The 25650-nt window shown below is 39.7% G+C and overlaps 1 protein-coding gene across 1 annotated transcript in view; it reads right to left on the reverse strand.

The window, feature by feature from the left end:
• The window catches only part of LOC139725597 (lamin-B2-like), a 38182-nt gene extending 14527 nt beyond the window's left edge, over positions 1 to 23655 (reverse strand). Inside the window, exons 1-5 of the mRNA XM_071636688.1 lie at positions 23158 to 23655; positions 6393 to 6582; positions 4680 to 4772; positions 2626 to 2796; positions 96 to 221 (exon numbers count right to left, since the gene is read on the reverse strand). Of these exons, the coding sequence (XP_071492789.1) occupies positions 96 to 221; positions 2626 to 2796; positions 4680 to 4772; positions 6393 to 6582; positions 23158 to 23549 (972 nt within the window). The 5' untranslated portion in view covers positions 23550 to 23655. The remainder of the gene's footprint in view (positions 1 to 95; positions 222 to 2625; positions 2797 to 4679; positions 4773 to 6392; positions 6583 to 23157) is intronic.
• Between the last annotated feature and the right edge of the window lie 1995 nt (positions 23656 to 25650).

Here is a 25650-nt window from a genome sequence, read left to right on the forward strand (position 1 = left end):
TAGGAGTCCAATGAAATAAAACTTTTTTTACCCCTACAACATCCATCATCAGACATTATGGTCTCATTTGAGACTGTACTGTGGGGATTCTTTACCTGAGCTCTGAGGGTGGTTATCTCGGAGGTGAGGTCGTCGATGGTGATGCGAAGCTTGCGTACCTCATCCTGGGTCAAGACCGACGAGTTCCGGTGGCGCTCTGCCAGAGCCTTCAAGTCGGCCATCTTGAAAAAGAGAATGATGCAGACACCAATGATTATTCTAGGGATTCCTCTTCACTTACTCTATATGCCATATATATCTAGTGACTTCAATTTTTTGCGAATTGGGACATCCCGCCAATTTCATGAGTAGTTCAATTCGCCATTGTGGAGTACAGTACTGAATGGAGAAATGTATGCGTACACGTCACATTCATGCCAGGATGAGAGTTAACATTTTGATGTGTCGTTAAATTTGCGGATAGCACCCAACTCATGAAATTTGCAAAAATAAAACTCGCGAAATATATGGCGTATACAGTACAATGGAGTTACAGTACCAGTACTTAGTTTCTGCTTTTGAGCTTGTGTTGAAAGCATACCCTTATATGGATCCAAGACATGGACCACGAAAAAGACCCTGCAATGACTGGCTTGATGACACTCATACCTTGTTTCTTACGAGAGGACAGAATACCAGTTGGAGAGAGCACAAAGGACATCTGTAGATATATTCCACCCATTTCTCATATTGTAGCTAGACACAGAATTTGACTTGCTGGGCACTGTTTCTGTGCCTTGGAACAAATCATATCTGGGCCCTGTTGCATAAAACCCTTACCGCTGGACTTACCGCTCCTTTCTAGCGGTAAGTCTTCAAATTAGCGGTAAATTTTAGAATCCTTGATGCTGATTGGCTGTGATGCCTAATTTTGATGGTAGTTACCATTGAAATTCAACGGTAAGTTTTATGCAACGGGCCCCTGATGTTATTATATCCTAGAGACTACCCTGCCTTGTCCATTTAGAGGAAGAAAAACTCTGAACTGTATCAATTGCATTGCGTGAGATGTTGGGCATGAAATAAATGACATGCAAACACTAATGTCAGACAGACATATTTGGCATGGCATTATGTACTCGATCTCAGAAGCATCCTTCAACTAGGAGTAATTAATTTTTGCATTCTTTGGATCACTTGCCATGTACCTGTAACACACAACTCTTAGGTCATGTTTCAAAATGTTAACATGGCAACATCAACTGTAATAGATGTGACTACATCGTCTTCTCTAGCCTCAACTTCTTCCTCTGGCTCTCAATGTAAAACAAAGTAAAAATAAAACAATCAACAAAAGGGAAGCATCATATTTTGTGATGAAAAGTGCATCCTTGCCCTTTTAAAACCCAGCGACTTGGGGAGACATGGGTGGTCTGACTGAATCGATCTTCATTCACTGCCCATCGAGATAGATTGAAAAAACACAAATAGTGCCCATCAGCTAACATGTGCAGCTAGATCATGCAGCTCATTGGTAACGGTCATCTTCAGTCAAGATTCTTCAGCTGTGTGTGTACTCAGTGATAAATCTATACACAATTTGTTATGGGGATACTCAAATATATCTGAGCTGGGCAAGCCTTCCCACTCCATGGTATCCCACTCTACAAGGTTCTTAAATCAAAAGCAAACTTTGCACGCCAGTTCAGCAACAAACTTCATACCAAGGCTACAATGACATATGCACATTCCCCATCAGCATACAATGACAATACCAGCAAATCTAATTCAAACAACCTTATGATATCTTGGCCTTCTCTTTCCATGAAATACGCCCAAACTGGTCTTGAAAATATCAATTCCATGAACGTTGTCTTAGTGCTCCAGGCCACAGCAAATGTGGGTGGTTTCCGACGAACATTCCGGTACAGAGATGCCACAAACAGGAGGGCAAATACTATTTACTATTCATAGATAAAGCGTGTCAAGTAATTTTAATTTCATGACTGAGTTATCTCTGTCTAGCCAATTAATTGCTCTTTGTACCTTACTCTTTGTCTCACATGAGTAGATAGCACATTCCTTCTATCAGTATTTTCATTTTAGCTGAAGAATGTTTTAACAAACAAGCAAACCCTTTCCTCACTATGACTCATGAAAAAATGTTATGAATGAACACTCACCAATAAGTCTACACACGACTGTTGCTAGCATGACACGACTGTTGCTAGCATGACACACTCTATATAAGAGGTTGTATGCTAACATTCAATGTCCATTCAAGACTCATTTGTTTAGGTCTGCTTTCTAGTTGAATTACACATTATGTAATTTCTTACTTTTCATCATAATTGTTTCATTTACTTCCATGTACATGTGTGTGTAATGATTTTTGTATTTCATAATTCACTTTTCCTATTGCATCTTGAACACATTGGTCATGTGGAATTGGCGCATTACAAATACCCTGTATCATCATCATCATCATCATCATCATCATCATCATCATCATCACCATCATCATTATCATTATTATAATGCCCTGGGAAAAGAGGGATAACTTAAACACAGATGGTCTCTCCGGGCCTTGAACCCAGGTGCTGCAAAGGTATCGACTGAGCCGGCTTGCCGCCCCTCCCAACTCACCTTGCTGAGGTAGAGGGACTCGGTCTCCTGACGGAGCAGGGTGGTCTGCTCCGAGGTCTGCTCTCGCAGCTCTTGCAGACTCTCAAAGATGGAGTTGTTGAGTTCCTCCAGGGTCTGGCCATCGAGGGTGGAGAGGTCGACTTGGCGCTTGGTTCGCACCTCCTTCAGCTCCTAGAAGGTTGACGGGGGGAGGGGGGTGGATGGGGAGACAGGTGGGGTAAGGAGAAATGAGCAGAGGAAGATGATAATCAAAACAGGTCACATGAATTTTGGGGCTTATTTGGAAATGAATATTTGAAAAATCATCAGAGCAAGCTCGATCCCTTACAAGTGACAATGATAAACTTAGTTCTATATACAGATGTAGCAGGTCTGCCAACATTTCCACATCCAAATCAGGGAGATTGCACACGGCAATCAGGGAGATATCTGTGTGTTACACGCATTTCAGTGGGAGAAAATAATTCTCAAATCAGGGAGATTTTAATAATATTCTCTTATTCAGACATGAACAGATTTTGACATTTTCAGGGAGACTCCTGCAGAATCAGGGAGATTTGGCAGCTCTGATATAGGGACTATTGATGTGAGACTCCCCTAAACTTTGCAACTAATTGCATTGTCTTCACACATGTGATGATATCCCACTGAAAAAAACCCTTTTGATCTCTAGAAGACTGAGCTCATTATCATTGCAAAAGTCTCATCCCTATTGATGGTAATGCCATAGTCTTACATGGAGAATGCTTGTGGTATGAGATATTACATGAAAATAAACTTTCTGCACTCATGTTGAGAAGGGGGAGGGGGATGTTGGAAGCAAATTTGAAGTATTTAAAAAATAAAACAACAAATAACCAAACAAAAAACTGCAAACTTTATTGGCAATGATGAACAAGTCCTGTTAACTGTTTCTTTTTCAATCAGATATCATTAATAATGCCTCCGACAACACTTTGTGGGTGAGGAATAAAAACTCTGGTCAGTATTTCACGCATCATTTTTTGGCTTTTCCCTGTACCATAATTGAGAACAATTGGGGGTGGGGGTGGGGGCACTTTGGCCACTTCTTACGCCATTTCATTCTTGCAGGCTCAATTCATAATACCAAGACATCCTGTCAGGTTTATAGCTGAACTCCCTTGCCTCACTGTACATCCATGAATAGATTAGTGTAAGGAAGCACGGGATATCCACTATGAGTTCACTGCCCTTTTATCCGGTGGATTAGCCACTGCTAAAGTAAGCTCCGCCTACATTATCCAACTGGAGAGCGAAAGCTCTTCGTCCACATGCTCTATTGTGATTGGACTCTGCAAGATCTCAATAAAGTCAACTATTGATTGCAAAGTACTGAGCTGAGCACTATGGAATGAGAGAGAGGGGGAAAGGAAAGAGAAAAGGAGATATGGCATCCTTGGTAATTGATTGAAAAAAAAAATCAATTCCAGGGATCTCTTAGCTTGGCTGGTCACTGACCCGTGACAACCCAGACAAAGGTCAAGAGTGCTGTAAAGGATACTTTTGCCTTCCTTTGTTTGATAAAGAAAAGCTGCTGACTGGTTGTCTGGAACTGGCACAAAGCCTTGAGCAGCAAAAGGGATGCCTTGGTTTGTTCGATGGGCACTACAGCCATTAACAATTCTGTCATGAAGTTACGTTCCACAGTACGATTAGGTGGCATCTCCTCACCTACTTTTACAGTATCATGTTAATCTGTCATATTGCCCAGATAATCAAATCATACCTCAATGTATTTCCTTTAAAAAAAAATCTAACACCAGACCATAATTTCCATATGCAGTGCCTTTGCTTACTTTGTTACCTTCATTAGAACGTGTGTCCTCTGTGTCAACACCGATACTGTGAGAGAATGTGTGGAAGGTTTTTTTTTTATTTTAAATTTTTGCATTTTTACATTTTTACCACCATACCATCATTTCCATATGCAGTGCCTTTGCTTATTTTGTTAACCTCATTGGAGTGTGTGTGTGTCCAATGTACTATCACCGTAAGAATACCAGTATGTGAAAAAAGTTGTAGATCAGCTTTACCTCTCTGTACAGCTGTTCTTTGAAGGCCAACTCCTCCTTGAGGCTCTGGATCCTGTTCTCCAGATCCACACGCAGCAGAGTCTCCTCTTCCACCTGGGCATGAGAGATAGATGGATAGATCCATTGATAGATGGAAAGATTGATATATGGACAGATGCATAGTTGGATGGATAGATGGATAGATTTATAGATGGATAGATTTATAGATGGACAAATAGATGGATAAATGGATGGATAGATGGATGGACAGGTAGATATATGGATGAATAAATGGATAGAGCGAGAGGGATAGATAAATAAATGGATTGATAGATGGAAGATGGATAGACAGGTAAATAAACAGATGGATGGATGGACAGATAGAGAAACAGATTGACAGATGGACAGAGCAAGAGAGAGAGAAAGGAGAATTACTATTACTATCATCTTTTCTCTTGTTTTTGACAGTGTAGAAAAAAATTCTACTAGGATACTGACATAGCCAATGCACTTCTAAAATCACTACTAGTAACGGATACTAAGTACAAAATTGACAAAATACAAGCTACTACTAAGTGCAAAATTGACAAAATACAAACTACTACTAAGATAATGCGTACTGTTTATGCATAAAAAGAGAGGTGGCAAAAACCTTGACATGCTTTGTCCCGTTACACACCAATTTAAATAGTTTAATCAATGTCAAACCTTCAGCTACCTTGCATAGCGGAGTGCAACGTGTTTATCTGTGTTTTTGCTTTCAAATGAACTCAGGCGCATCAACCCTGACACACATCAATGCGGTAACCGTTGTACACAACGTTCGCAGCTGTTGCGTGGAGCGCGGAGGGCATCGATGCTTATACACACACACACACACACACAAAGACAAATACACATGCCTTATTTTTAATTCTCCCAAATGGGATGCAGGGGTCACCAAGCAGGTGTGGAAATTATGTCTGCAACAATGAGCATCGCCTTGACCGTACGTTAATTCCGCGCTTGATACTAGGCCGATGTGTGTGTCACCTAAGGAGGGTCTAGATATTCTGATTTGCTGTGGAGGGTCGCCTACCGAGGTACTCCCCGTCATCACAGCACAGGTAGATAAGGAGCAGCGAATGGGAGAATTTTGCACGACGCATAAAACTACATGAATGCCCCCACGAAGGCGACATTAGAACAAGATAGATGAGAAGGGGTGACAACTTACCCTACACTACTCATGATCAGAGCATTATGGTTTGAAGGATACAAGACTTTATTCCTCAACTCATGTAAAAAAAAAGAAAGAAACAAAACCAAACAAGAGAATTGGAGACTTGTAAGGAAGGCTATGACATCATCATTACCTTACGGCGTATTCAAATTCTGACAGTACCCTATTAGAAACACAAATTACAAAATCCTATCTCTTATTCTCTGTCTATTTTTAGTGATGCTGGTTTGAATGCTACTCTATAGTCACAACACATCTACTGTGAAACCAGTAATGATCACATGCATGACACTTTCACAAATTTTGTGAGGAACCAAGATTCATAAAAGTAGAATGCACATAAAATTGTTTTTTACTACCCTATGCCTTGAATGCAGTTTGCAAAAGTTTCATGCCACAAAAAAGGCCGATGGCTCCAATTTGCATAAGTTTCATGCCGCATATGTTTCTGGTTTACAGTACTTGAAAATGAAGAGTGGATTTTTCCCCCTCCATGGCAGCCCTGGTCTTACCTGTTTCTTGGCCACCTTCAGCTGCTTTTCCTTGCTTCCTAGCTCCTTCTTGGTGGCGTTCAGCTCGTCCTCCAGCTGGCGCTTGTCGTTGGACAGGGCCCGGATCCGGCCGTCCCTCTCGGCGAGCTGCGCCTCCAGCACCGAGATGCGCTTGTTGGCCGAATTCAGCTCTTTCTCCAGTTGGCTCACCCTGAGGTAATGGAAAGGAAAAAAACACAATCATGAAGTAGCTGTTTATCTACTCAGAAACACCCTTTCTCTCTCTCTCTCTTAAAAAAAAAACAAAAAAAAACCCCGATTGAATAGACATCACAAAATCATGTTGTATAGCTGACTGCTGCACGATAGTACAAACCCACTTGCCCACTAGTCCTGAGCAAGTAAAACTCAATTTATAACAAGTCTATTAAAGTGATTGGGCACTTGCCTCTCGAAAGAGTCTGGGACCCTTGCCCGCATGCTCATTTGAGAAATTGCGAAATATATCTTTTGTAATGCCATGAAGTGCTACCAATTCCTTTGCAACATGCAATGTAGCGACCAGATCTTTTCTTCCCCTTCCCCCTCTTATTCTTTTGATGGAAGTTAAAGCATTATGTCTCTATTTAAAGAAACAAATGCATTAATTAATTCTACTCAACACTTCACAATATATGCAGCGGCAATCCCTACATATTTTTCAATGGTGATAATTCAGTAAATGCTACTTCTGAAAAAAAGAAAATCAGCAGAATTTTATTAGTCCTGTAACTTTCTTACAACATGTCTTATTTCAATGACACCTTTACTGTTTCATTTATTTGATTATACTCTTCAAAACCAATGTGAACATGGAGTAAAACTGCACATTATTGCATGTCTACAAAGAAAGGAGGAAATCATAACTCTTGTGATTTTTCTCTCCTAACTACTGCTCCACACGCACAATAATTGTATCATAGTAAGTACAAAGCAAAAAAAACCTAATATACAAAGTTCTTTTGCTGCCCCCTCTGATGTCCTCTGTCTCTTGTTGCATGCATGGTTGTATTTGAACAAACATATGAGCATGTTGACTCTGCAAAGGGAGACTAGTATGCAAATGTGGCAAGTAATGAGGTACAATGTACACTAGACTTTTGACCTTGGACAGTTGAACCCGCATCTCAGCAAATGTCATTTCTGAGAACATACTGGTAGCGGTAGCTGCTATGTGGCCGTACTGTACTGCAAATGTGCAAAAGAAATATGTACGTGGAAATCCAATCAAGAATAGAGCCACATTCCAGTAAGGGAATTCATCTTTATGATAATGGGTTGATATTGAGACTGAGTGAGTGACGTGCATTGTGCATGCTGGCGGGAAAACAAAAATCGGCTTCACTTCAGTCAGTTGCCAGCAATTTCTTACTGCTTGGGACAGGGTCTTTGAAAAGGAGCATGAGCTTACTTCTTCTTCTTCTTATCGCAAAATGTGCATGTTTGATACCTAAAGTTCGTTGACTACTGCTACATGTAGTTGCCTGGGGCGAAACACGAATGGTTGGCATCATTTGCCCGATTTCTGGTGAGGGTATTGTATGTACGTTGTATGTGGAGCACATCACTGGGTTAGCAATCCCTGCTCTTTGCAATGAATGCATGAATGAAGTGGGATCTTTTATGTGCATGAATCAGGACTTACTCGCACATGGGACCTCCATTTAATGTCTTATCCAAGGGACAGAATGTGTTTTTGTCTCTTTGCTAGATACAGTGGGAATGGAGCCCGAGCCATTGGGTTGTGAGGCAGGCAAGCTACCGATTGAGCCACATGACTGCATATGTACGTCATGAGCGTACTGTCAGTATCTTTGACCAACTTTACTGAGCACTGCAATGACAACTCAAACCTACAGACATGTGTTTTGGGAAATTTTCAGGTGTTGTGAATCTGTGACTGCAATGCTGCAAATTAATTTTGATCATTATATTTATTGGAGCGCTAAAAGGATACAATGTACTACAAATGTGCCACCACGATCTGAAAGCAAGAGGTCAAGTTAAGTAGAGTATGGGGGCAGCTAAATCTGTGGGAATTTTCTACTAGAGTTGATTAGCAGCAAATTCCCTCTGCCCTACTTTTTGTTCTATAGTATTAGGTTACTTTTCAAATCATTCAGGCATTTGTAGGGGGGGGGGGTAATACCGATTTGGTATAGTTTTTATGCACATTTTACTATCACAGTATACTTCATCCCATAAGATTCTGGAGAAAAGGATACATCACATCTGCAAATAGGACGGATATTTTGGTGTACCAGACACCGCACGCGACATCATACAAGTACAAATGTATATACATTTGAATTCCTGAAAGATCCACATGTTTTCCAAACTCTGCCATAAACAATGTATGAATACTGGCAAAAGCCAAGACTATTTGACCCCAAATCTGTGTACACTTTTCACTCCAGCCATGCAAGCATAATTTTCATATCATTTTTTAATATCTGAATCTGCCATACATATGGTAACGACTCATCAGCATCACAAATGGTAAAATGAGGCACTTTTGTACATAGTGAAAGACTCTCTTTATCAATTTGATCTACATTCTGGCTCTATCAATGGTCTCTACCTCCCAAAAGACCTTGGAACCAAAGGATAATAGCATTCACAGTCTGAATAATTCACTCTGCCTTTCATTCAGTACTTGCAGTGCTTCAAATTAAACCGCCTATGAGAAGGTCATTAGTTGGTGAGATCCTTGAGCACACACACACACACACACCATACAATGCATGTATGATGTACGAGTAGATTTGCCAAAATTGTCCACGCACTGTAAAGCATAGAGTGTCGCACACAAAAGAAATCGTGTTCAGAAGCGTCAGTGCAACACCTAAAGTAGTGATAAACAACCCTCTGGGAGGTGGGACCGGGAGGCTGTACAGTCCTTCCAGTCAACCAAAGCAGCGAGAAAAAACAGCACGGTGTTTGCTTAGAACTGTCAAAGTTATGAATGAAGGTAGATGGTGTCATACAGCACATTGGGCAGAAGAGAGAAAAAGAAAGGTGGCTTACTGTGCAGAGCGTGACACACAAAGTACTACTATCTCATGATCCTTAAAGTAAATTTTCAAATGTTCAAAGACACAACCACACCAATATTTGTTTTACAAAAAAAATGAAACAGTCTCAATACAGAAAGAGAGAGAGGAAAGAAAGTAGGCCCTACATTAAAATGATCCCATCTGCACTTTTGTAAACATAAAGCACCACCTGCTCTTTTACACTGTATTCTGCCAAGAAGATGTAGATGCAATGTGCCTAGCACAGTCCGTACACACAAGCAAGATTAGGGGTGTTCACACACAATTTAAATCGATGGTTTTCAAAATCGATTTTTGCAACGCCGTGTGAAAACCTACAACTCTTGTGTGTGGATACACACACACACTTTTTCAAGAGTTGATTGCCTGAACAAATTTCCAAGCTAATTTTAACTTTCATGAGCTTGAATAGCTCACTGTGAGACCATCTCTCCCCCCCCCCCCCCAATATGCATATGAGAGCAAAAAACACTCGATTAACTCTGGCATGATTCTATATCCATGCAACTGGCTTGTGTGTGCCCACCACGTCTGACAGCGGTTTCCAACCTTTGCCGCCATTTATCAGCCGTTACTATGGACCAGCTACAGTGTACTAAAGCAAAACAGTTGTACCTACTACAGTGTAGCTGCAAGCACTAAATTGTTGCTATGGTGATTATAAACACAATTGCTGCAAGCCTTTGGATGAAACAATGTCATGGCCAACTTTACATGTAGCGTACATATATACAATGTAGGTAACTTTAAAAAAATTAAAAAAATAAGTTGAGTAAAGGTGCATTATAGCACAACATTCACTCTGACTTTCCCACAACCTTGTGCTGCTATTATAAGTATTAATCTGGGACAGCATGCATTTTATAATGAAGTACATGTAGCCTATAGAATTTTGCAAGCCTGAACATTGTCAGTCTCACAATTAATACAATGTATGTGTACAGCTGTACACCATTCCATACAAAAATATCAAAGGCAGCTACACTGTACAGTGTCTCAGGTTTTTAGAAAGTCTACATTTTCAAGCCAAACTGGCCTAATGTTATTACTGTTTTAGATCTTGGACCAAAGCTACTTTTTATAGCAGTCTGAGAGAATCAATTGTTGGCTGATTACAATGTATATCAAATACCATTGATCTTTATTGCACTAGTCTGCAATCTATTGATACTCCTGCAATAGTGCAAATTGAGTGCCCTAGAGCTCATCACAGGGGCATGCCCGGCTAACTATGCATAATTAATTAGGAAGGAGCTGTCTAAGTCGATGCCATGGCAACAGCATCAACATCACACACTGTGTCTTCATCACTGCTAATAGTCCATCATGAACAGGGAGGGAGGTGATCTCACCTCCCTGCCATGAATGAAAGCTGATAGTAAGGTTGGCATTGGAGAACCCAAGGGCATAGGTCATCTGGAAGTGACCCAGGTAAAATATTTAGTCCATTAGAATGGTCATGAATGTAGTCTGCTTCCCCAGACTCTGTTGCCCAGAGCATGTCTACTGTCGTAGGTTGTGTTATCGTCTTTCCCATGTTTGCAACACATTTCAGTACCCACCATCAAAACATGTTTGCAAAGGCCTTTGGGATTGTGTTTCTTGAGCTGTTGCATTCATCATCTCTGTGGTGAGTGAGAGGGAGGCCTTGTACTGCCCATATCTCCTTCAGAGTTGTTTGGAAACCTTATTTCTATGGCAGAAGTCAGTTGATAAAAGCACCTTAAAATGATACAGCATACAGTGTGTATATATGTAAGTGTGCAATGTGTTGACTGGGAAAAGGAGGGGAAAAATGAGAACAATACCTTACCAATATTTACATGTACAATGTAGGCCTATCATAATTTAATGGAGCATTTTACTGAATCTTGTACATCATGTTGATATGGACCCCTGCCATTAATTTGTGACTAGAACTGTGCGAATATTGTTGGCAACGCTACATTCAGTCATATGGAGAATATTATAAGTAAACCTTGATAAAAACTCCTGATGAAAACACGGTTGTGTTTTGTGGTTGTTGTTGTTTTTTTTAGAACACATTCATTGTCTTCTGTACAAAAAGCAAGAGAATGTTGACCTATAGGTACAGTTGTAATGAATCTATCAATTCCTAATCACATTCCACAGACTTCCACAATTTTGAGTACTGCTTTTTCACCAAGTTGGAAAACAAACAAAGCAAATCTGATGGATAACGCGGAGCACAGAAGCATGCTATGCTATACTTTGTACAATTTCCACACTGGAAGAGGGAACTCTTTCAGGAAAGGTGTGCAGGATGCTGAGGTTTTAGAGGACAGGAAAGCTTTCCTGTCAGAAAAAAAAAAAAAATCAATTCCTTGATATCTTCTTCACAGACATGATTCCATATCACAGGATGTGCAAATGTGCAAATGCATCCATATCAACAGTAGCTGAAATAAAAAGGTACATGATCTACATACTGTATGTGGTGCACATGATTATCAAATCACGTTTCCAGCCCGGCTTTAGACAGTATGCTTTATTAAGGACACAAATACTCTTGTGCTGATCAATGCCACAATTTGAACTACCGGAAGTCACAGCCCCATGCAAGGTTTCTACACTGTATATTTGTCACAATGCACTGCCAAGGTGAATGAACACTTGTTTTGTGAAAAGTTTTTAATATGGTAACACTGGGGTCTGAATAAAAGACCATACCCTACTACTGAGCACCACATTCCAGAGGATAGTCCATTCAGCAGGCGCTGGGAAGGCTGGCCTCATATCACACATAACTGTGAACTTCAGCATGCTAGGGGAATTTCAACTAGAAATTACAAAAAAGGGAAATGCAATACACCAATTACGGTATAAAATTACCAAATACCTTTCATCAGTTTACTCCAGTTATATAGAGAGCACTGCGCTATCAACTACCCTTTGTTATCAACCTCCAAGCAGTGAACAGATTTATACAATGTAGATAGAAATCTAGAAATCTTTAGTTTCTATTATTCCAGCAGACAGAGATGGACAAGACTATTATACTTGTTTCTTATAAACATGTTTGTACTGCATTGGGAAAAACAAATTATGATAACAAAAGGAAAGAGAAACATACAAATGTGAAAACATTTTAGATGATAAAAAACATTAATTCACATGGTTGCAATCATTGCTCATGCCCTACATGTACACAACTTGTAAGGACCTAGTTCTACCCGTAACTGTTTTACCAGGTAAGTAGCATTAGTACAAATCAACTTATTTGCATGGTGTAGAGCATTGTACTGGCATTTTAGTGTATTGTGTCGTACAGACAAAAAACACAATTTGCTTGCATTTTACTCACACGAATCTTGGCTCCACACAAAATTTGTGAAAGTTTCATGCACACAAACGTTTGTTCGTGTAAAAAGTATGAATATAAACATCAGACATAAGGACCTTGGCTTGTCAGACTAATTTGCCCAGCGGATATTGTTCCTATTAAATGTGTTTACACCTTCCACAGCCTACCAACATTGCCAATGTCTTTGCTTGCTGACATCAGCTGACGTAGGAAACAACCTCATTTGACATATTTTCTGCTGCCCTGTCTTTTGGTTGTTGTTGTTTTTTTTTTACTTGACTTTTTTTTTAAATGAGTTGTGATAAACATGACAACATTGATGATCACAACAATTTGCTGCCAGCTCTTATCTAAATCTACGGAGAGAACACAGAATCCTGCAATTTGCAAAGGGATTTTTAGTACCAAACACAAACAAACAAGCAAACAACTGAAATCTCTATCCAAAGGGTCACCTGCACTCTTCCATAATAGATAAACAGTACATACACCCGTGTGTACACTATACAGTCCTACCCGTGTGTTTACAAGTTGACTGTCAATGTCCATACTGTCTTCCACTTGTGGCTAGTGCAGTAATACATACACTGTAACTATACACCCTTTTCTCGAGGAAACAGAGACAATTCGCCCACAAATGTCTGCTGGTAGACTGTGAAGATGCCAGCAATTTAACGTTTGCGGTGCTCCCTGCCTGCATTTATGTATACACCTCCCAGCAAATATCCACAACCAGGCTGGAGCAAGTGAATACGCAAAGATACGTGTAGTTGCCGAGTTCACTGTCACTTCTGCATGACGTACAACTGAATGCCAGGCATAAACATTTTTCAACCATATAATTCAGTACTGCAAGCATTCACACAGCAATATCAGGGGGATTCCAAAGGGCCCCCAGATGATACTTTGTGTGTCACACGCATTTCAATGCAAGGTGCTACATAAGCACTTGCCTGATTGCCCGGAGCAAGTGAAAATCAAAGTCGGGCAAGTGTTTTGGAAAAAGGAGAAAAAAAAATAATGCTTGCTCGAGTTCTTAAAGTTCTGAAGTCGCCTTAGTTTTACCCCCCACCCTCCCCCCCCCCCCACACACACCCACAAAGTCAACCATACAGAAGCCCACAGAAAATGACTGTTTCGTGATGCAATGCACTTTGAATCCATTTCAGCAACTTTCAAACACTTACTGTACATCAAGAAGCCCCAATGCAATGCAACACCAACACTTGATCAAACCAAGGAGGTACTGTACTAGGCGAACCTAGTACCTCCTTGATCAAACCAGGGAGGTGGAAGAAAGTTCCACCTCCCTGATCAAACTACATACAGACTGTATGTAAGATTGTTACTCCACTGTGTATAAAGCGTGCAAATACATTTGTAAATGTGTACTGTTCATTTAAATGATTAGTGATTTGTTAAACCTTTAACTTAGAAGTGATTTTGTTTATCATTTTCTTATTTCTTGACTTTCTTTTTAGGCAAGTAAAATTCATGTTTCGGCAAGTGTTCTGCAACAATTTGAAAATCAGCTTGACCAACTTCTTCTTCTTCTAGGTGAAGTACTGACCTTTGGGAAGATTATTTTCGTACCTTCAAACTCGGCAAATGATAGAAAAAGAAAGTAATGTAGTGCCGTGCAATGTGCAATAATAATTCCTAGATCAAGGATTTTTAATTTATTTATTTTACTATCCAGGCATAAAAGACATAAAATATTATGTTTTTGGGAAGAACTGCGGCAGAATTAGGGAGATTTGACAGCTCCTATATTTGACTGCTGTGCAAGCAAAGACGAAACTGTACTGTATGTCCAAGGAGTTGGATTACATCTCATCTTGTATTAATCAACTGCACTTGCAGTCAATGCTGTATAGATTGATACTTGATACCAGTTTTGAAAAGAATAGGCATAGAAACTACATGTTGTACATCATCATTCTATTTCCAGTGGAGCTATGTATTTGCACATAGTATATAAAAATGTATGTTAAAGGGATTGTACAGTTATGGTTGAGACCTAATTTCAGGTTTCTAACATTTTTTGGTGAGATAATGAGAAACCTCTTATAAAATGTGAAAGAGCATGTACTTCTATGAGGAATTCAACGTTTATTTGATGAAAATTGGTTTTGAAATGGCTGAGATATCAAAAAAGAGCGATTCTAATAAAGTGTGGGACCCACACTTTATTACGATTGCTTTGTTTTACTTTGTTTTTTGATGTTTCAGTCATTCCAAACCCGATCTTCGTCAAATAAACTTTGAATTCCTCCTAAAATCGTATGTTCTGTACTATATCATAAGTGTTTTCTTGGTATCTCGCAAAAAGTTAAAAACCCAATTCTCATCTCCACCAAAACTGTACTATCCCTTTAAATTCTTGACGGAAGCATCATGTACAATCTATACATTTATCACATACAATGTATGAAATGCAGCATGAGTACTGTGTCTTTCGAGGTCAACAGACTAATGGCAGAAATACATTGTATACACTGCTAGCCCCTGACGAGCCATCCAGTGTTTCAAGAAGAAGTCCAGATGGTTCGATCTGATGTTTAAACATACATACCCCCTACTCCCCACACAAAGTTAAAATATAAAGTAATATCACAAGCAAACAAAGCTGAAAAACGAAGGGGCACTGCATTGACATCTCAGCAACCACTGATACTGTCATGTGAATGCAAATTTGTCTTTTTTTCTCTCTTTCTATTTTTTCTCTCTCTAAACTGCGACCTTCTGCTCCTATAATGCAAAACTGGGGACGCTTCAGCCAAGCATATAGCCTATTGTGAGCGAAGCAGGCGTGACACCGTCCATAGAATCCTCGAAAAGACTTTTACCATGCAGGGAGTGGGGTTGACACAGTAGAGTAAGCACAATAAGAGGAGGAAAAAGGTTACCACCACAGACGCACTATCAATCTAGTTGTTGTACAGCCGACTAGCCTACTTTTTTTTTTCTTATTTCATGGTATTGTGTGTCAACCTTTGGAGACTATTTGCAATACTTGATTAAACAGACGCTAGCTGTACCCTTCAATATATGTAAGAATTGTGCCACTAGCTTAGCTTGGAAGAGGCACAAGCAAAGAATGGCCAAAACATCATAAGGATTCCAGTTTACCCTGGACAAATGATACCCTGGAATGTCTGCAAAACAAAGATTATCTCTGTACTGGGGCCGATTGTGCAGTGTTCACTTGTAAAGTTCTACGTTTCCCAGCATTAAATGACAATTCAGATGGGTTTGTTTGTTTCTTCCTTTCCATTCCTCTTTCCTTATCATCATTAAACTAATCATAAAAACAATGGGTATCATGTTTGAGGTTTTCTTCTTCTGAAAGATATTTACACAGTCTGTAGTTATTTTGGTAGTATGCACACTGCAATTCTGAATTTTTTGTCCAATTTTGGCTCCTTGCCAAGTTATTAGATGATGTCCACAATGTCTTTCTCTAAGTTAACAAAATAAAAGAAACAACAACAACATGAATACAAAGAAGGCCTACCCATTGAAACTTTTAACATAACACACTCAGGCCTAGCCCAGCAAACTCAGAAACTGACTGTCACTCCTTTTCCACAGCCTCTCCTTCATCTTTTGGAATCTCTGATGCCTTCGATGTACAGAGTTTTACCTTCAAACACGACATGTTCATGGCAATATTTGTCTTTCCCTTTAAATACTTCTTTCCAATTGTTGTAAGTCGGACAAGAATCATGTCTCACCAGATACTGGTTTATCTACAGCTACAGTGTATACAAACAAGCATTTAAATTGATGACCTTAATTCAGGATAAGATTGTGAAGTCTTCTTTCTGTTTTATTACACCTGTACATGATGCCCTTTCCTCTGTTTGTTTTTTCTCAATGTACAATGCACTGGTTAAATGTACTCCTTTAAGAAATTCCTTACATTATTCTGTATCAGAAAGATAAGAACTACAATCCTATCTCCTCTAACGCTTCTAACAGTTGGACAAAGTTGACTATGAAGAGGGGGAAAAGGGAGATGCAGAGAAGAGAGCCTGAGGGTCAACATCACGCCAACCTGTGTCCCGACCTTTGACCTACAAGGTATGTCGAGGGTCTGGCATCCCACGCAGGGATAAGCTATTAGAATCGAAAGACGCTGAATTTATTGGATATTTCAGAAGAAAATAAGGAATGGCAGCATTCATGTGAGCCATGCAGACTGCAGCATTCTTTGTACATGTTGAAAGCAGTCCTGTTTCCATGGCATCATTGAAAACATGTTTATTTGTGGGTGTAAGTTTGTATCAGGTTATCTGAATATCATTCTTTTTGATTGTACAGTATATTCTGTGTTATCATACACTGTACAAGCAATGTTCACTATCTTATTATTTTCTAAATTGAATCATCCCCCCCCCCCTCGTTCAGTCAGACACAAAAGTTATAATCGCATTATGTTTGCAAAGCTTTGCAAATTTAATTGACTTGAACATCTTTTCACTGATTGCAGAACAGCTACGTGTATGAGAATGCAATTGCTACTCCACATTCAAACTGACTTGGATGACCTGAGTAAAGCCAAACAAACAACTGGTATCAGTATGTACCTCAAAAATCAGACCAATAAAAGAAGAATATTACACGAACTTCTGGGATTTCAAATTGTTCTATAAGAACAGTAAACTGCAAATATAATTCCACTGCTACGAATGTAGTGGTTTATCTCTATACTTGACTCATTAACAATATTGTTTTCCTAGGCTTCATTGCCAGTAGAGCCTTTACAGGCCAAACTGTAGCTCTACACAAATCTTCTAGCCAAGTCTGAAACTGGGACAGAGTCAAAATGGATAATTGTGTAAGTCCATAGCAAAACTTCTCTGGTGAGAGGATACAGGATGTTGAACAATGCTGCTTCCTTGTTCCTCCATGCTTCTCAGGAAACTTGAGGATAAATGCACTGTGTAGTCTTGAAGAATAGACTCTGTATTTGAGTCCTTGCACTTGCACTGATAAAAACATTGGTACATCAGTCCTTGTATTACACTTGTAGCATAGAGTGTGTGACACTGACAGAATTATCATTAATTAAACCTCCCCAAAACCAGTTGAAACAAACTACTAACTGGAGTAATTCCTCTTGAATGATAGTGGTTATCAAAATGAACAAGATGCACATATACAAAATGTGGGCAAATTAAACAAATTTCAAGAACAGTATCATATTCATATATTTATAGTATTTTCTGATAATTTTGTGTACTTAGAAATTACAAGTTCAAGAAAAGGACTTCATAGTTATGTGGCAAACCTGTGGCAATTTGGCAGTTTTGTAAATGACATTGCATATTTTGCTTCACTCATTTTTTCCCCCAGTCATGGCTTTGACTCTGAGTCGTTGCATTTACTTGTTACTGGAAAACCACTCACAAAAAGAAGATTCATCAACACTTTGTCTTTGAGATAAAGTACTCAAAGCACTGCATGCCAGGTAAATGTGAAAGTTTATGTGTCCAGTATTTCATCTGGCATTCTCTAATTTCAGAGCCCTGCATCACCACTTCCAGCTGGCTGACAAGCACTACAAAATACTGTACTACCTGATGGTTAATGCACTTCACAAAAAAGTGAGTCTGTGCATAGAAACTACAGTTGTAAGCATCGTTAACAGCTTGAAACGTGAAGGAAGTGGTCATAATGAGGATGAGTGAAGAAACACAACATTTCAAAAAAGGCATACAGACGCTCTTAGCCCATTTCCTGTGGCCGAATTTTGAATGACCTAATATTGAGCAACCTGCAGGACACGTGTACCACGCAGCATACATGCCTACGTCATAACACGTGTAGGTATTACTCATTCTAGAGTACTGTAGCTTTCAAATCCTCTTTCAGGTTAAACATACTGTATTACCACTCATAAATGTGTACAACAGTATAAAGTTTTGACTATTTCCCATTTCTTACTAAAAGGAGAAATTATCTATGTGGTGAACAACTCCCAATAGTCAACTACAAAATGGTCTTCATGGGCTCAAAACATTCAGAGCAAACAGTAGAATTGTACCAAGTCCACTTTTTGTTACTGTCTTAACTTTATCTGTATAAGAGGATTGAAACACAGATTATCAAAATACAAATGAAAATATGTACACCTGCAGATGTGTATCGATGTGCATTTTTATGCTCAAGCTTTATAATGTGACAATGATATGTGGTTGTAATTGACATGATGCAGTCTTTTGGTCCTGCACAGCGTACACTACAATATTGTATGTACAATAGTGCATACAATGTACAGTCAATGCAAACAAAATTATATTGTATGTTATTTCATTAACTTTATGTTCAGCAGCAATTCCTGATGTGCACTTCTGAACCAATCTCAGCAGTTCATGTGATAAATGTTTTCTGCATTCTTTAGGAAACTCCAGCAGTTGAGTATGCCTGTACATGTACCACTACAGTGTACACTTGACTGGCTCCTTTACCACGGCATCAATGTTGTGTGACCCCTCCCTTTTCATGGGGCAACACAAAAGCAGGTAGCTATTGATTTTTCTTCCTTTTCTTCTGGGAAGTACATCTGTCTTCAGCATATTAAGAAGACACTAAAGAAATACAAAGGCCCCTGAACTTCTAATTAAGTAGCCATGGCTCACAGGAACCGAGTGGAGTTTGCACATCGATCATGGCAGACGCGATACGCAAGAGTGAAACAAAAAGAAAAGTAAGAAAGAAGGAAAGTGGGGAGGAGAAAAGGAGAATAACATGAAAGTAAAAGAATCAGAGCTGGAAGAGGAGTCAAAGAATGAGAAAAATAAAAGGAGAAAAAATGAAAGGAGAGGCACGGTGACATGGATAGGCATCCTCTGTCTCTAGATTCTGTAATTTTGCACACTGTTCCTGCAAAAGTGCAAACATGATTTCAATGTACAGCAGAGACACAATCCATCATCGCTACTAGAATACACTGAACCAGACATATACATTCGTCCTATCCCTAGGCAGACAGAGACAAGAGTGTGTGAATGGGCTGTGATCGTTGGCATGAAGCCAAGTTGTGAGTGAGTGGCTTTGTAATTTGAGCGTTCTTGCAGCACTAAATTAACCCTTTACCCGCTGTACCAAGACTCTTCCTCCATGTCTGCCTGCATTATAGAACACACTGCTGCATTGTGTTCAAGTGTTATTCTGATATTCAGCCATGATAGTTAACCAGTTAAAGCTTGGTTGTTGTGTCATTTGGAAATACATATATGTACAGTTGTATTCTTGCTCAAAATATTTGTATACTTCTACAGAATAAAACAGGGTGACACAAATAAAGTACTGATGATTCCATCTCACAGATGATTTATGTGAGTAACTGACAAAGTAGTCTACCCCATTTTTCCATCTTTGTGAAGAGTTGGTTTGCTGTCTGCATTACAGTTCAAGTCCTTACACTGTTTTCGTTACAAAATAAATAAATTAATCAGTAAATATAGAGAAGAAATATTATACCACCAGAACTTAACATTACACAGCTAAACTTTATAATTGTAAAAGTTCTCAGTAAGATAAGAAATACTATTTTTACGGGAAACTGCCTGTCAAATATGTTTTCTCTTTCTTTTCTTTCAGAATATTAAATGAATGATACAAATTACTAAATGCTGTAAACTGGAAAAATTGATCAGATAATAAATAGACAGACCATAGGGTACTGATTACTTCAGATTTCTGCTGAAGGAAGCATTATTTTCAACAAATCCTATAAAGTTAAATTTAGAAACAATTACAATGTAGACTGTAGATACCCATCAAAATTTACTCGTAGTAGAGATTCTACTGTTGAGTTCTTTTTATCTAAAGCCAGCATATAGATCTAGTACTGCTACCTTGCCATATATGTAACTCAACTGCATATACAGTTTCCATGATACAGTGTTTAGTTTTTCTTAAATTATACAACCAAGAAACAAGGAAACAGATGTAAGAGTAGCAAACAGAAAGCCTACTAGTATTTGGTGTACCTGGTATGTAGGAGGGGATGCTCCCTTTCCCAACAATTAAGGTTTCGGCACTCCAGTACGCTATACCAAAAATAATTTGGCTAATTATCATATTTTTTAAAATTGTCTCAAAATGTGACTTTTTTGTGAACAGAAATCCATGTTGTTGTTGTGTGTGTGTGTGTTTTCTTTTTTTTTTTGTGAGGTGTGAGAAAAAGCATGTCAGGGGTGTGAGTGTGTAAAAGAACCTTAAGGTGCAAGTCTTTTGTAACTCCTACATCGTAAATACCCGGTAATCTGGTGTGTGAGACTTACACTGCAGTAATGAGTTTGATAAACATGTTTGCTTGTACAATTGTAGTATTTCATTTGCACTATTATTGAAATTAAAATATCCTAGTAGAGTTTTAGGTGTCTTTAATGCATTTTCTTCTCACACCGTGGCCGGATTGTCTCTAAAGTTTGTCCAATAAACAATTCAAAATATTTTTGAGGAAGGGCCATTGTCTTAAAAATCCATAAATTTTTCATTTGATATTACATTGTGTATTTAGATAATTACCACAAACAGTACACTTCATACTGTTGAAGTTGTCTGAATTAAAGGACTGAAAAAAAAGCACTTTAAATCTTCTTCTCCTTCTTTGCTTTATATTGCTAATCTGCTTCCTGTCATGCGATCCTGAAGATTCTTGAAGATATCAGCCACTGAAAGTCTGCCATCTGTGTGGTATTAACCAGTCAGCCATGACAGCTCATGATATTTGAATCACAAGAGTAAAACTTGTTTAGACTATGTCACATGAAATCCACTTTATAACTTATTCACACTAAATTTGTGTAAGTCTAAGATAAGATGTGATGATATTTAAAGTATTCCATCACACTATACAGATCATTATTGCTTTGCTACCAGTCAATTTGACAATATCAAGTTGAGGCGGCAGAGCCACACACATCATCAACTTCAAGCCTGTCCTCATAATCCACCAGCAATCACTAGAGCCAGAGCTACACTGTAGCTATAGCCATTATTAGAGCTTCATTGATTTTTTGATCAAAATCACAAAATTGTCCACGGATGCTGAAGTGGAAACGTAACAAGAGAAAAATACTGAATAAAGTCTACATTGTCCACCCTAGACCCATCGCATAATTCTATTTCTGCCTCTTGTTCCATGATCTCGTTTGTGTACCAGTACACAGGGTAGTTTACAAGGGGCCAACAAACACGAGGCAGATTTATTGGTCTATACATCCACACCAGTTCTTTAATACGCTGTGACTTTTGAATTTATCGATAAACATCATGTCACCTTCTTTTATACAAATTTTTTTACAATCATGATAATGACAATGATGCATGTTGCACACAGATGCAGATCAGGCACTAGACAGAAAGATCTGTCTGTCCGGAGGACTCTTTTATATTTTGCCATTAACGCTGTCCTCCATATCTATAGACAGACGGAAGGTACCAGTACCCATCCATTGCTGTGTGGATATTCTTAACCACTGTCTCTATGGAAAATTGGGTGAGGTACCTCACCCTTCTCGATTGCATCTAATTCACGGCCCTAGGTCGGCAAATGTAAGCTTGTATTATGAAATCAACTATTCAAGAATACACTACACTCACCAGATTAATGAATAATCCAACATTTCGGTAAAATTTTCAACGTAAAACACACATCAACCAGCCCGTCGCGTCGTCACGTTCAAACTGCAGAAACATATAGATCTAGTATGAATCTATTAGCCAATCACATGCGAGGAAGTTTCTACGTGTTTTTTTTACTAAAACACATACCTCGCATGTGATTGGTTTACAGATTCAAAATGGCGACTTACGGCTAGCGAACGGTGATGTTGCGATATGGATAAAACTTCTGCATTATAACCGAGTTACTGTGAGTATTTCGATTGCACAATGTGAGAAATTAACCCCAAATATTGCTGCATAATGTGTCATGTCATGTCAAACTTGTTTGAATGTAAAAAAGCTGTCTGAAATTTGGTTTATCGTAACATTTGATCTGTGCGCGATGCTCCACGCAGGAGCTGGGATCATTGACTTCGGTCTGCATACGGAGGGAATCCGTGAAGCCAGACGCAGTCTACACGGAACATTCCCGACGGACAGATACAGACCGATCTTTTGGTCAAATCAGGCACACAACCACACACATTTCTTTGGTTTCCCATAGGTTATAGTATCAGGACTGATTGGTCAAAACAGACATGATTTGTGCACTAAGTGAATCATAAATACATCTGACTGTAGACCTCATCATATCACGCCCATCTAGTATTAGTAAATTCTAATATTTCTATGGACACACACAATATGAAAACATTTGTTGATTCAGTTCAGCACAACTTACTTTGGACGGAGATCATCCAGTTCTGTTTTGTACTTTCCACATTCAATTTGCAACTTTGCCTTCTCCCCCGCTGTCTCGTCTAGAAGCCGACGTGCATCGGCTAATTCCTTTTCGTACATTTCCTTGATGTTAGTGAGCTCTCGGGTTTGGGTCTCCTCGAAGGAGGTAATCTGAACTTGTAGGCGGCCATTGTCGAGCTCCAGCTGACGAACCCTGTCGATGTAGCTTGCCAGGCGGTCGTTCAGATGGATAAGTTCCTCCTTTTCTTCACTCCTGCTTATCTTCGTTGGACTAAGAATAGTGGTGGAAGTACCAGCCCTCGGAGTAGAAGTCGAGAATTCGGTCCTTGTAGACCGCTTTTCATACCTTTGGCTCTTGGTTTGGGACGCCATTGTCGGTTTGACTTTCAATTTCACGAAAATGCACACACCGGACTATTACACCCTTCGAGACTGCCCACAGCACAGGCTCAATGCATCGGTCGCGGTCGGTTGGTCGTGGAAGCTCGAAAGACACGCGCAAAGCCCGGAAGTACAATCAAAGCCTCCAACTCAACCTTCCTGAAAATCACGTGGTTAAAAAGTTAACCAATCATGAGCGTGGAAATTGCATCGTAGCGGGAGTTTTGTCTTGGGTGTGACATCGCTGGTTTTTACTCTACTAAGAATTTCGGTTCAACCCTTTTCAAACTGAGTGAGCTGATGCTCAGACGTATCTTGCGGACAAAATAAGTCAAGTGAAAGATAGAGATAAGTGGAGAACTGAAAATGATGCTAGAGCTTCAACCGCAGTAACATAAACTATTGTCAAACTCACCTGGCGTGGCAGTCGAAAGGATAGAGTATTACATACACTGTATACATATATCTATACTGTGATAGATGTAACGAGCTGAAAAATAGAGGGCTTCCGAATAGGATGGGCATTCTAAAGGGAATAAAGAATTTAGAGCGTCGGGAAGAAGATAGGGCAAAGCACAGGGTGAATGAATAACGGGAATAAAAGGGAAAGGAATAAGGTTCAGACAGCGGGATTAGGGCATGGTAGGACATTGTAGGGAATCAGACAAAGGGAATAAGGAAGGACATTTTGATAGACAGCGGGTGATTTTTAGGGGATAAAGAAATAGATAGAACCGGCAGGATGTTAGGAGTATATGTTTGACAAGGAGTTGAGGTGTTTAACGAGAATATTGCGGTAGTGTGAGTTAAATCGGGAATCCTACTGGAGGAATAAGTTAAAGGGCTCGTATACAGCGAAGCTAGGTTTTGTTTTATAAATAATAGGAGGAAGGGAGAGTGTCAGGTTGGGTTCGAGACGCAGGTAGGTTACGCAGGTGAGAGGAGAGGGTCAAGTTGGGGACAGGTAAGCGGATTGGTCGAAAGAGGGTTGTCAATAATTCAGGTGGGGGAAATGATAGGATAATGGAATTGTAGGAGGGATTTAAGGGTTAGTTTAAAAGGGAATGCATTGTAGGGAGAGAGAATTTTTCACACTTTGAGAATTTTGCACATTTCGTGATTTCTGCACAGATTTTGTGGACGGAATTTTCGGCACCCACTTTTGGGGAAATTCCGCCCAGATTTCTGCACACATTTGTTTGGAGAGACTTCTGCGAGCAATTTTTGCAAGAACTTTTGCCCGGTTCGGGAGAGAACTCTGCCAGATATTTAAAATTTAGCGAAGATGAAGTCCTCAGACAGATTTGAAGATGTAGCCCGTTGGCATAATTTCCTTCTGAAGGTTTGTGGAGAAAGACCGAGTTTGGCAACACACAGGTGGACTGAATTGAATTATAGTGGGGTGTCGTCCTGAACAATGATTGATCTCTGCCAGACCAGTTATTAATATATAGCGCCGTGGGCCGAACTTTAATTTCTGACGTGTGGAACGGCTTGTAATTTCGAATGACAATGTAATTAGCGGAAAATCGGAATCTGATTCGAATGGGAACGCCTGTCCGTGCCACTGTCCGACGAGTTGCCGTGTAAAAAGTGATTGTGAACTGTGCACAACCCCCACCCCTGATGCCCACTAATAACCCGATGAGGCCGAGGAGCAGGTGAAGCGAAGCCCAGGCAGCCAGATCGACGCAGCCGTATACCAGCCGTCATGGAGATGCTGCGGCGAGCCACCGGCGCGACGGTAGCAGTACGGGTCGAAGGCGACGAAGGCAGCCACCAACAGAGTTACGTGTAGCGCCAGCGAAAAGGACCGAGCGAAGAAAGGACTTCCGTAAATGATTGCGGCTGAATCGCGGACAATTTCCCTTCCCAATTAACCCCCCCCCTTTTTTTTGCACTTGCACCCGAAGCTGTATGTAAGCAGTAACCGAGATGAGATTGTAATAATGCGCATGCCCAGTTATTGTGCAACAGTGTTTGAATCGCCAGTGTCAAGTAATCATTGATAGAAATTGATTGAACAAGAGGAGATTTTCCCCTTGAATAAAAGGCAAATTAACTTTATGAATTTGATGTAACGTTTTCTTAA

This window comes from Diadema antillarum, unplaced genomic scaffold (assembly GCF_040938485.1).
Source record: "Diadema antillarum isolate AM-2024a unplaced genomic scaffold, OU_Dant_1.0 seq00000050_RagTag, whole genome shotgun sequence".
NCBI classification, from domain to species: Eukaryota; Metazoa; Echinodermata; class Echinoidea; order Diadematoida; family Diadematidae; genus Diadema; species Diadema antillarum.